We start from the raw sequence: 13103 nt of genomic DNA on the forward strand, positions 1-13103 counted from the left end.
CTCCCGTAGCCGCCAGGGGGGCAAAAGGGGGCACTGGCGGATGCCAAAGATGCTCAATGCAAGAGCAGCAACTCAAGCAAAGTTTATTGCAACCAAGCCATGCTGCGCTGGGGGGCCAAGTTTGGCAGGGCGTGGAAGCTGCCCAGCCCTCCTCTATTTGCACATTCTTCAGCAGCCACACAAACAGCTTTCTTTCTGCTTCACAAAAAAAGTAACACCAGCCGTGCCTTCACGTCCTCTGTTCCCCAAGCAGATGTTTTGCAGGGAACATGGGCAACTCCCCCAGGCCAGGGACGGGAGGGCACCCCTGCTCCTTCCCAGCCTGCAGGTCCAAAACCTTTTTTTCTGGGGGGGGGGGGGAAGCTCCTTGCCACCTGGGTCAACAAGAGCAGAGGCCCCGAAGGGAATCCAGCGCAGGTTTCCCGGCTCCCTTCGTGGCTGTTCAGAGCCCAGGAGCCACATTGGAGGGAGGGGGTGGCATCCTACAGAACTATGCTCCTCCAGAAGGTCACTGGGCAGCACCTGCCAAGCCTGCGGCTCCGTTCCTCGAGTGGCACTTCTTCCAGGCCTCACCCAAGCAGGGGCAGCTGTGAAGGTGAGCAGGCTGGGCGAGGGTCACTTGCCCAAGGACGCCAGCCCTGCCCAGCTCACGTTCTCTGCTTCGTGGCCCATGAGAAGAGGCGTCTATGAAGCGGGGGCTTTTCGTCCTGAAGGATCCGCACGGTGCGGGGGGAGCGCCAGACTTTGATGGTGTTGTCTGCGCAGGCCGTCAGGAGGAGCTCCTGTTCCACAGGGCTGAAAGCCACCGAGTGGACCACGTCGTCATGCTGCAATTTGGCCAAGCAGATGTCGTAGTGCCGGTCCCAGATGTATCCGTGGCGATCCTCAGCCCCACTGCACGGGAGGAAGAGGGGGAGGAGACACGTTGGTGGCCGTGGAACAAAGCTGGAAGACACGCTCCGGGAATTACACCGCCACCAACTGCAAAACACCTCAAGGGACTAGCCCTCAAAAAGGCGCCGCGGGATCTGGAAGCCACCTACCCCCTTGCTAAGGAGCCTTCGCTGGGCAGAGAGGCGGGAGGGCAAGGCTCACCTGGCCACGAAGTCCCTGCTGACATCAAGGAAAATGAAGTTGAACTCTTCGCTGGGGGTGTAGGCCCGGTGTGCCCGCAGAGCCCGCTTGGCCTCCTTCATGGTCTTCAGGTCCACCACTCGCAGCTCAATCTCCTCCGCGATGGGCGGCGGCTGCAAAGGATCGGAAACAACACAGCCCTCGGGCCAAGCGCGGCTGTTGACGTACAAGTACCTGGAGAGGCAGAGAGAGAGAGACGGGGCAGTTCTGCTGGCCTCGTGAGGGCGAGGTGGGAGCTGGCCAGCAGAGGGCTCCTGCTTGGCTGGGCACCTGGCAATTTCCCAACACAGCCAGCCCTTCTCCAGTCCCTACTGAGCCTGTTGTCCCACCCCCCCTTTTCACCGCTGAGCTCGGGCATTGTGCCCCCCCAACCCCTGCCCAATTTCTCTCTGACACTGGCAGCGTGCCCTACCTGTGGTCTGGGGAGAGGCCCATGCCAATGATGTGCCCGTGAATATCAATGACATGATCCAGCGAATCAAAAAACCTGTCCGAATTCCTCTCTTCCCCCAGAACAGGCCCTGCGGTTGTCATTTGGTGGGGAAGGATCTGCTTAATTCCTAGAGGGGAAGCGAGAGGGCAACTTGTTAGCTCCCCCCCGTGTCTCACAGGCTGGCACCAAGCCTCTTTCTCCGCCTCCGGTCAGACCAAGAAGGGCAGGAGACCAAGCCAGGCACCGGGCCTCCAATGGGAGGCAGCCCGATATCAGCAAGGCTCTTCCTATTGCTCGTCCCCAGGCTCTGGTCCACAATCCTTGGGAGGAGAGGTTGGCAGAAGCGCAAGGGCCCTTCAGTGGCCATTTCTTCCACCCCAGGGAAAAGGCGCTCAGGTCCCTTACCAATCTGGTGCGGTGAGTAGGTGAGGCAGCCGGTGGTGAAGACCAGGTATTTCTTGTTTCCACCCTGCATGGAGAGCAGGTTGGGCTCCGGGGGTTTCGTTCGGTTCCGGGCCAGGAGTCGGGCCACTTTCGTCTCCATCTCCATCTCCGTCATCATTGGCCGCACGCGTCCCGCCATGATGTCACTCAGGAAGCGGTCCAGCCCGTCTTCAGTCCCGGCCTCCCCTTCGGCCGCTGGGAAACCCCTGCGCCAGGACCTCTCCTCCAGCTCCTGGCTGTGGCTCTCCTTGCGGGGAGGAGCAGGGCCTTCCCCCACCTGCTCTCCAGGGCTCTCCAGCTCGTCGGGACAGCTATAGCGGCCACAGTCAACCACCATGACGGTCCGGATGGTGCTGGCATTTAGGTTCTGGATTTTGAAGAGCCGTTTCACCACGTTGACGTTCTCGGACTCGATGCCCTGCGACCGAAGGGACAAGCGGAGTCAGGCCACAGAGGCCTGGGGCTCCCTCCCCCCCCCCCAGGTCGTCACCCCAGGGGCGCAGCCTCGCTTCACCTGGAAGGCGTTGTTCAGCCATAAGACGGAGCAGGAAGTGAGGTACCCAATCCGGTGCAGGTTGCTGGAGATCAAGTTGGTCTCGTTCAGCCAGCAGCCAAAAACGTCGTAGGGCTTATTGCGGACTCGGGATAGGAGTTCAAAGTTCTCTAAAAGAGGGAGGGGAGGGGCTCAGGAGACCCCCCAAGGTGAAGGAGGAGATGCGAAAGGTCTTCAGCCAGGAGGAGATTATTTGGAGGGATGGGAGCCTCCTCCCCTCCCCTCTCCCTACGCAGCAGCAGCAGCAGCCGGGATTCCCAAGAGGAGGAGAGGAGGCCCACTTGACCGCCTCCCTGCCCCATCCAAACTCTTCCCGGGAGAGTCTAGGCTCTCTCCAACCTCTCGGCAGGAGCCCCACAAGCCTCCTTACCCAGCCCGATGACGGCAATCTCCCCCGAGGAGGAGCTGCGGGGGCCCATGAAGACCCCCGAGACCAGGAGGAGGGAATCGTCTGCGTTGAACTGGGAGAACTGGGTGTAGCTCCAGTTGTATTTCTTCATGCTGGAGCTGTGCAGCAGGGAGACCGGCAGCTCGTTCTTCCAGATCTGCAACCAGGAAGGGTAAAAGGGAACAGGGCCGTCTCTCTCGGGGCCCTGCCTTGCCCCAGCGCAGCCGCACCGCCCGGGACCTTCCCTGCCCTCTGACCGGCCCCCGCAGACCTTGACGGTGCAGTCCTTGGAGCAGGAGGCGAAGAGGCGGCCGCTGTGGGCGAAGCTGAGGTGGAGGACGGGGTCCCCGTGCTCCTGCAGCCGCTGCACCTCCACGCGCGGGACGGCTTCGCCCAGGCGCTGGAACTCCCCGAACCAGGAGGCGGCGGCTGCGGCGGGAACGGAGAGAAGCTCCCGAGGCTGCGCGGCCTTTGGCCCGCCGGACCCTCCGCCCCAGCCCCCCTCCGCCCCCGAGGGTCTCCGCGTCCCTCCCCCCGGGGGCTGCCTCTGCTGCGGGGGGGGGGGGATCCGACGGGGACGCCCCTCCTCCTCCTCCCCCCGCCAACCTGGGTGCCGCGGGACGTGCCGGGCGACGCCGAAGTGCCGGTAGAAGAGCCCCTTCCACAGGACCTCGTCCCGGGCCACCCGCCGCCACTGCCGGCACACCCGCCCCGCCGCCAGGACGTCCGGGGGCGGCAGGTGGCGGAAGATGTCGACGAGGAGGCTGTCGGGGAGCATGGCCGCATCCTGTTGCCGCCGCCGCCGGGCCGCCCCGACCAGGGAGGCTCCCGCCGAGAGCGGCCCTTTCCCGGCCGCGCACTTCCTTCCGCCGACGGAAGCCGAGAGGGCAACCCTGCTCTCCCGCTCTCCCCCCCCCCCCCCCAATTCCGGCTTCTGCTTTGGCCAGGCTCGACCAATGGAGCCCTGAGCGGAGCAGGCTTCCTCGACCTCCAAAGGCCGCGCAGGCGCACTTTCAGAAGCGGCGTCAGGTGAGAGGTTGGCGGAGGAATTCTGGGAGTTGAGGTCGGGGGAGGAGAGCGGGGGGTGGGAGGATCGGGGCGCAGACGGGTTCCAGAATCTGGGAGGAGAGGCGGCGCTTCAAGGACCCGCAGAGCGTCCTCAACGCCGCGTCAGTAGGGACAAGTGGACCACGCCAGCCGCGATGCTACTCGGATAGGTGAAAAGCAGCGCTGGAGAGGCCCTACTTTAATTGGTTTTATGGTTATTATTCTGTGTCTTTATTATTAGAAGCCCCGTTATTTTTTTTCTTTTATTTTTTTTATTGAAAAAGTTTTATACAAACAAATTTTCCCCCTTTTTACCCCCCCCGCCATATAATGTAAATCACATACAAATACTGTACCCCCTCCCCCCGTCTTAAAATAGATTTCTCATTCAAATATTGTGCCCCCTCGCCTCCCAACAATCATAGTATAAGTTTCTTTTAAAGTAACAATAGCCCAATAACCCCATCATCTAAATTAATTAAACATATATAAATCATAATATAGGTTTCTCTTAAAGTAGCAATACCTCATTAATCCCATCTTCTAAATTTATTATGTATATATATTTCCCCACCCTCCACCCTAACCCTCCCCCACCTCCCAATCAAACCCACCCCCCTATCAAACCCACCCCCCTGACTTCCGCTATACACCACTCTAACAATTCCAAGCATCCCATGTATTATTTACTCTGATCATCTATCAGTCTAAACATTCTTAACTAAAGGCTACATAGTACTTCCTAGTCTGATATTTATTCTGTATGTAATCAATCCATTTTACCCATTCCTGTGTATAATCCTCCTGCTTCTGAGCTTTTAAGAAAGCTGAAATTTTTGCCATTTCGGCGAACCCCGCCACCTTCTGAGTCCATTGACCAATTGTCGGTAAAAAATCTTTTTTCCAATGTTGCGCAATCAACAACCTAGCTGCTGTAACCGTATACAAAACCAATTTTGTTTCCCCTTTAGTAAAATCCTTAGTTATACCCAGTAAAAACATTTGGGGAGTAAATTGTATTCTTTTCTTAAATACATTTTGCATAACCCACCATATTTTTATCCAAAAAGCTTTAACTTTATTGCAAGTTCACCATACATGAAAAAAGGTAGCATCTAGGCACCCACATCTCCAACATTTTGGTTGAACATTTGGGTACATGCATGATAATTTTTTAGGATCTAAATACCATCTGTAAAACATTTTATAAAAGTTCTCCCTTAAATTCTGTGACTGTGTAAATTTAACATTCTGAACCCATATTTTTTCCCACGTGTCCAACATAACCGCTTCACCAAAATTCTGAGCCCATTTAATCATACAATCCTTAACCAATTCACTTTCTGAATCTCTTTCTAACAGTACATTATGTATTCTTTTAACTTGCTTGCCATTTTAACAAAATTTTATCTGATTTAAGCACCGGTATCATCTGGAATAAAAAGATGAATCTAGGTAGAATGTTCATTTTAATTGCTGAAATCCTTCCAAGCAAAGATAATTGTAACTTTTTCCACACTTGAAGATCTTTCTGTATCTTTTGCCACAACACTTCATAATTATTTAGGAAAAGTTTTGTATTTGATTCTGCGATTTGTATTCCTAAATATTTGACCTTGGAGACTATTTCAAAACCTGCTAAGCTTGCAAGTCTCTTTCTTTGAGTCTCTGTCATGTTTTAACCATCATTTTCGTTTTGTTTTGATTTAGTCTAAACCCGGACACCATGCCAAATTCTATGATATTTTTCATCTGGATTATTGAGTTCAAAGGATGTGAAAGGGTAACAACCAGATCATCGGCAAATGCTCTAGTTCTGTATTCCCTTTGCCTGATAGCTATGCCATCTAAGGATTTTGAGTCCCGAATTGCAACAAGACTTCCAAGGTTAAAAAAAATAACAAGGGGATAATGGGCAACCTTGTCTTGTGCCTTTTTGTATCTCGAAAGTTGTTGACAAATTTCCATTAATAATAAGTTGTGCATTTTGTTGCTGATAAATTGCTCCAATCGCCTGCCGAAATCGTGGTCCCATATCCATCTTTTCCAAAGACTTGGTTAGAAAATTCCAATTCACTTGATCAAAGGCCTTCTCTGCATCCAAGAAGACCAGCACTGCAGAGATCTGCTTATTCTTATCAAGATAGTCAATTAAATCTATGAGTTGCTTTACATTCTCCTTCATGTGTCTGCCTTCAATAAATCCTGCTTGATCATGATGAATAACCTCTTGGATAACCGGCATAAATCTGTTGGCTAGTACCTTAGCAAATATTTTATAATCTGTATTCAGAAGATATATCGGTCTGTAATCCTCTGGTTTCTTAGGGCCCTCTTTATCTTTAGGTATCAATGAGATAAAGGCCGCTTTCCATGAGGAGGGTTGCCACAAAGAAGTCAAGCTATTCTCCAAGGCACCTGAGGACAGAACAAGAAGCAATGGGTGGAAACTAATCAAGGAGAGAAGCAACTTAGAACTGAGGAGAAACTTCCTGACAGTTAGAACAATTAATCAGTGGAACAGAAGTTGCCTCCAGAAGTTGTGAATGCCCCAACACTGGAAGTCTTTAAGAAGATGTTGGATAGCCATTTGTCTGAAACGGTATAGGGTTTCCTGCCTAGGCAGGGGGTTGGACTAGAAGACCTCCAAGGTCCCTTCCAACTCTACTATTGTATTGTATTGTATTGTATTGATGACTTCAGTGCTAATGCTAAGGGACAGAAAAGTGTGCCCTCCTGTGGACAATGTCGGGATCGCAGCCACAAAAGAAAATAAACCTTTTTAATGAATTTTATGGTTATTATTCTGTGTTTAGAAAGCCTTATGATGACTTCAATGCTAACGCTAAGGGACAGAAAAGTGTGCCCTCCTGTGGACAATATCGGGATCGCAGGCCGAAAAGAAAATAAACCTTTTTAATGAATTTTATGGTTATATTTCTGTGTCTTTATTATTAGAAGCCCCGTTATTAATATTATTAGGGAAAGGGGAGGCCCAGGGACTGCAGAAAAGGCACAGAAGTGGGAAACCTGATCCAAAAGCCGTAACCCGTTTAGAAAGCCTTATGATAGTGGACCAGAGGAATGCCGTTGATATAGTTCACAACTTCTGGAGGCAATTTCTGTTCCACTGATTAATTGTTCTAACTGTCAGGAAATTTCTCCTCAGTTCTAAGTTGCTTCTCTCCTTGATTAGTTTCCACCCATTGCTTCTTGTTCTACCCTCAGGTGCCTTGGAGAATAGTTTGACTCCTGAGATATTGGAACAATGCTTTCATGTCTCCCCTAGTCCTTCTTTCTATTAAACTAGACATAACCAATTCCTGCAACCGTTCTTCATATGTTTTAGTCTCCAGTCCCCTAATCATCTTTGTTGCTCTTCTCTGCAGTCTTTCTAGAGTCTCCACATCTTTTTTACATCGTGGCAACCAAAACTGAATGCAGTATTCCAAGTGTGGCCTTACCAAGGCCTTATAAAGTGGTATTAACACTTCACGTGATCTCGATTCTATCCCTCTGTTGATGCAGCCTAGAACTGTGTTGGCTTTTTTGGCAGCTGCTGCACACTGCTGGCTCATATTTAAATGGTTGTCCACTAGGACTCCAAGATCCCTTTCACAGTTACTACTACTGAGCAAGGTATCATCTATACTGTACCTGTGCATTCCGTTTTTGTTGCCTAAATTAGTTAAAGATTTTATGATAAAATGGGCACAAAATTTTGAAGAACCAATAATTTGCGCAGCCGCGCACCTTAGAGGGAACAGTGCTTTGGACATATTTTTTTTGCATCATTTTAATTATTAGACACAGTTTCTTTTTCATCATAAACCACATTTTTAGCTTGCCTTACTGTGTGATATGTTGCACAGCCGTTCAACTGATTTTTGGTTAAATATTTTTATACTTTGGACATTTTTTTTTGCATCCTTTTAATTATTATACACAGTTTCTTTTTCGTCACAAACCACATTTTAGCTTGCCTTACTGTGTGATACATTGCACATAAGGAAACCACCCCTGTGTGAATTTGGTTAGACTTCTGCTGTAAATATATTTGATCGGTTTTTCCATTGCTGCATATTTTTTCATTTTAGTCTTAGGGATGGTTTTCCTAACCCCAATGTTGTGCCAATGGGATTCTTGCTGCTGTCAGATAACACCTTATTATGCTTTTCATTTATATCCCCTGGGGTCAGGCCTCATAAAGATATCCCTGTTTTTCATTCAAATTTCACCTTTGGAATTTCCTGAATGTTAAGGTGTATTTCCTTTTCGACTTCTTCTGAGTATTTCCTTTTAATTGTTCCCTTCCTGGAATGAATCTCTTTTCCTTCCTAATCTTAGGAGCCGGATCAGGTCTACGAAGGGATCACATTTGATGACTTCCTGAAAGTGAGTCAATCTTTTTTTTTTTTTTGCATTTTTATTGGCTTAGATAGGGCCATCTCTCTACTCAACCTCAAACCTCCTGCAATCCCCCACCCCAAAAAATAATTCATTTCCAAATTCTCAGAAATAAATCTCCAGTAATGGTTTTTGAAACACAAAGTCTCCCAAATAAACAGCGTATTGGAGAGAGGGTGGATTTAGGGCTAGTAGTTCTCCAAACATCTGTTAACCATCTTGCAAAAACCGCTATATGAGTAGGGTTGGAAGAAATATCTATCTTGTTTAGTTGCGAGTGGGGAGAAAGACGCCGGAAACATGGAGATTGATTGGAAAGATGGTTTATTGATGGACAGGACCACTTAGGTTTGAGGTCCTGGGTAGCTGACCACATGGAGGAGAGAGGGGGGTATTTATACCCTCTCTTGGGCCTTGCCCTTCAGCTTCCTGTTCCTCTGGCAAGGACATTTATTCTATTGATTGTCAGACTCCCATGGGGGCTATGCAGGGGTCATAGCTAACTTTTTAGGCTGTCTGAATTAAGTTTGATGGAAGCATGGGCTCCCTGAGGTGTTTCCTTTCAGATTTCTATTTCTCTTTTAGGGGAAATATAATAAATATTGCTCAAAGCAATATTCATTTTAGGAGAGGGGCGGGGGCGAACTTTCTACAGTAGAGTTTCTCTATCTACCAACTTTGCAAGGGTGGTAGGGTTAAGTTAATTGGCCAAAGGAATGAGGAGAAGAGCCCTCCTTAAGGGAGATGGGCAAAAGGTTCACAGCAGAAGACACTGGGCACCACAAACGGTACCAAGGGAAGGAAAGGAAGTCCACACATCAGCTTTGGAGTGAATCCCTCTTTCCATCAGCTATTTTTGGGGTGGGGGGGAAAGTCTAAGGCCAAGTCAACTGTGGGTTGAGTTCTGGAATACAACATTTGCTCCTTAAGATTGAAGGATTGGAGGTTGTCTTCTCTTCCACTAACTCTGGCGGTGTTTTTTCTTCTTCTCCCCTTTCAATGCCAGATATGGGAAGGCATCGACATAGAGACCAAGATGCACGTCCGCTTCCTCACACTGGAACCCATGGCGCTCTGCTACTGACAGCGGCGGAGTAGCTGCAACTGGGTGGCGGGAGGCTTTGGAGGAGATGACCGGGAGCTTGTTTGGGTGGGTGGGAGGAAGGGAGGGCCATGTGTCTGATGGAGCAGCAGCCACAGATCCACGAACTTCAGACCCATCTGGACCAGCCACATGGATTCCCCATCTTCAGTTGAAGACCAACTTTCTGGCTTCCAGTAAAAGGACTTTCGTTCTGATGCAACGTTGTAGTGCTTGATATATTTGTGCAGTTGTGTTTTACTTCTAGCTTCCTGGGCTGAGATAAGCCACCCCCCAAACACCAACAGGAGTCCTTGCTCCAAGTCAGAAGGGGGGGGGGGGGGGGGCTATCCCTGCCCATGGCAAGTTAGCTTTTGGGGCAAATGGCTATATATATTACAGGCAATCCTTGACTTAATGACCACAATTCTGAGTCCAATTGTTCCTAAGTGAGACATTTTGTTACAAGGGAATTTTAGGCCCAATTTACATGTATGTATGTATGATGTATGTATGTATGTATATATGTGTGTGTGTGTGTGTGTATGTATGTACATACACACAAACCGCAAATGTGAAAAACTATAATGTTACATTTTTTTGGTGCTGTTGTGACTTCAGTCACTAAATGAACTCTTTTTTAAGTCGAGGATTACCCGTGCTAGCTTTTTAGTAGTAATATATATAGGCATTCTTTTATGTGCATATTAGCATTTAGTACAGATAGTTCTATTTATGTACTAAAATATGCTATTATGCACATATGTATATGTATATATATATATACACACAGAGAGAGAGAAATGGGCATAATTAGTCTGGTCCTGGAATGAACTAATTATGCTAACAAGTCTGCCTGTATATAGATATATAGATATATAAGCCCCAACGTTCCGCTTCTCATCCAAGAAGCTTCTTCAGTTCTGACTGAATGGTGGGAAATGGAAGGATTTATATTCTTTGCATTCGTCTGGTCCTTAGCTCTCTTGAGGGCCGGTTGTTAGCTCTCTTGAGGGTTCTTGAGGCCACTTGGGGTTTTTTATCCGTACCCTCAGGGTCACCAGAATCAGGGTGCAAATGGGTGTTGGACCTTCGTGGGACTTTGTTCTCTTCCTTCTCTTATGGAGGACAAATGACCCTACTGGATCTTTATCTGGATTTGATGAAGGCCCAATTGTGGGATAGCCACCGGTTCTGAGGCCTTCTTTGATGTTTTAGTTCTTCTCCACCTTTGATGGCAGGCAAACCTTCAGCCCAGGAGCGTAGAGTAGACTCCCATGGTTTTGCTCCAGTGGCTGGTGAGAATAAATTGGGCTTTCTGTAGACTTCAGTGTTGCAAAGGTGAATCTTGCCGTGGTGGATTTGTTCCCTGTTGTGCCAGGCGTTTGTGAAGTGGTGGTTTTATTCACAAACACATGTCAACAACATAGGAAAACAAACCCATCAGGCCAAGATTCAGCAGTCCATCTGTCTATGGCAGGGCTGTCCAAACTTGGGGATTTTTAAGACTTGTGGACTTCAACTCCCGGAATTCCGAGAGTTGAAGTCCACAAGTCTTAAAAATCCCCAAGTTTGGACACCCCTGGTCTGTGGAGACTCTCCCGTCACCCAGGTCATGGTTGTTCCAAAGCTGCTTTTTTCAAGAGGCAACTGGACTTTCTGGTTTTTCTTTGAAGACTTTTTGCTTCTCATCCAAGCAGCCTCTTCAGTTCATCACTTCCACTGAAGAAGCTTCTTGGATGAGAAGCGAAATGTCTTCCAAGGAAAAACAAAGGAAGCCAGTTGCCTCTTGAGAAAAGGCACCTTTGGAAGAGAAGTCCACCTGCATTTGAAAGACGAAGGTCAGTCTTCTGAAGAGAGCAAAGTCCATATTCCGGACAGAGAGGAACACTGGTTTGAAAGGGGCCAACGAGGACATGTGTTTTAAAACCGAACAGCTTGCTCTCAATAAAGGAGGATGGATACGATGCTACCTCTCCTGCCTCTGACACGGTCCTTTCATCAGTCCCACAAAGGTCCCACACCCATTTGCACCCTGATTCAGGGTACAGATAAAAAAAAACCCCAAGTGGCCTCAAGGACTCTCAAGACAGCTAACGACCGACCTTTGGAGTGCTAACGACCGGATGAGTGCCAAGAATATAAATCTTCCCATTCCCCCACCATTCAGTCAGAACTGAAGAAGCTCCTTGGATGGGAAGCGGGGCGGCAAAAAAAAAAAAATCCAAAACATAAGCACCTACCCCCACGCACACACATTCAACTACATTCAAGTCACAGAGTGTCCGGGACATTGCCATTTTAGGATATACCCCCCCTATTACCGTGTGTGTCTGTGTACATTAACACACATACATACGCTCACCTAGGCTCAGATCTAGTGGGTTGCTTCCTAATAGAACTTAGCCTATATTATTCTATGTGTCTGTCTCTTAAAGTCATCATAAGGCTTTCTAATAATAAAGACACAGAATAATAACCATAAAATTCATTAAAACGGTTTATTCTATTTTCTGCCTGCGATCCCGATATTGTCCACAGGAGGGCACACTTTTCTGTCCCTTAGCGTTAGCATTGAAGTCATCAATACAATACAATACAATAGTAGAGTTGGAAGGGACCTTGGAGGTCCTCTAGTCCAACCCCCTGCCTAGGCAGGAAACCCTATATCATAAGGCTTTCTAAACGGGTTACAGCTTTTGGATCAGGTTTCCCTCTCCTGTGCCTTTTCTGCAGCCCCTGGGCCTCCCCTTTCCCTAATAATATTAATAACGGGGCTTCTAATAATAAAGACACAGAATAATAACCATAAAACCCATTTAAAAGGTTTATTTTCTTTTCTGCCTGCGATCCCGATATTTTCCACAGGAGGGCAGACTTTTCTGTCCCTTAGCGTTAGCATTGAAGTCATCATAAGGCTTTCTAAACGGGTTACGGCTTTTGGATCAGGGACAGAAAAGTGCGCCATCTGGTGGACACTAAATTTTCCCACGATACCGGCATTGTCCTCAAGAGGGCGCACTTTTCTGTCCCTTAGCGATAGCATTGAAGTCATCATAAGGCTTTCTAAACGGGTTACGGCTTTTGGATCAGGGACAGAAAAGTGCGCCCTCTTGAGGACAATGCCGGTATCGTGGGAAAATTTAGTGTCCACCAGATGGCGCACTTTTCTGTCCCTGATCCAAAAGCCGTAACCCGTTTAGAAAGCCTTATGATGACTTCAATGCTAACGCTAAGGGACAGAAAAGTCTGCCCTCCTGTGGAAAATATCGGGATCGCAGGCAGAAAAGAAAATAAACCTTTTAAATGGGTTTTATGGTTATTATTATTCTGTGTCTTTATTATTAGAAGCCCCGTTATTAATATTATTAGGGGAGGCCCAGGGGCTGCAGAAAAGGCACAGGAGAGGGAAACCTGATCCAAAAGCTGTAACCCGTTTAGAAAGCCTTATGATATAGGGTTTCCTGCCTAGGCAGGGGGTTGGACTAGAGGACCTCCAAGGTCCCTTCCAACTCTACTATTGTATTGTATTGTATTGATGACTTCAATGCTAACGCTAAGGGACAGAAAAGTGTGCCCTCCTGTGGACAATATCGGGATCGCAGGCAGAAAATAA

At 48.4% G+C, this 13103-nt stretch overlaps 1 protein-coding gene across 4 annotated transcripts; it reads right to left on the bottom strand.

The window, feature by feature from the left end:
* Window positions 1-67: 67 nt before the first annotated feature.
* FBXW5 (F-box and WD repeat domain containing 5) lies at window positions 68-3863 on the bottom strand. Of its 4 annotated transcripts, none has more exons than XM_081967353.1 (8): window positions 3559-3863; window positions 3224-3381; window positions 2935-3109; window positions 2526-2674; window positions 1973-2429; window positions 1547-1694; window positions 1096-1308; window positions 68-894 (listed from the first exon to the last, which is right to left on the bottom strand). In XM_081967353.1, the coding sequence occupies exons 1-8, from the start codon at window positions 3728-3730 to the stop codon at window positions 648-650; spliced, it is 1719 nt and encodes a 572-aa protein (XP_081823479.1). In that variant the 5' UTR covers window positions 3731-3863; the 3' UTR covers window positions 68-647. The 4 variants fall into 4 exon arrangements, with proteins under 4 accessions (XP_081823479.1, XP_081823478.1, XP_081823477.1 ...); XM_081967352.1 differs by having other exon boundaries at window positions 68-945; window positions 3559-3738; XM_081967351.1 differs by having other exon boundaries at window positions 2935-3381; window positions 3559-3738.
* Window positions 3864-13103: the final 9240 nt, after the last annotated feature.

This window comes from Natrix helvetica (genome assembly GCF_964273705.1).
Source record: "Natrix helvetica genome assembly, chromosome: 15".
NCBI lineage: Eukaryota > Metazoa > Chordata > Lepidosauria > Squamata > Natricidae > Natrix > Natrix helvetica.

Coding starts and splice junctions, on each gene's coding strand:
- FBXW5 (XM_081967350.1), bottom strand. CDS start 3,730: ATGCTCCCCGACAGCCTCCTCGTCGACATCTTCCGCCACCTGCCGCCC. Junction 2,675..2,934: donor GATTGCCGTCATCGGGCTGG/GTAAGGAGGCTT, acceptor TCCCTCTTTTAG/AGAACTTTGAACTCCTATCC. Junction 946..1,095: donor AGCAGGGACTTCGTGGCCAG/GTGAGCCTTGCC, acceptor CGTGTCTTCCAG/CTTTGTTCCACGGCCACCAA.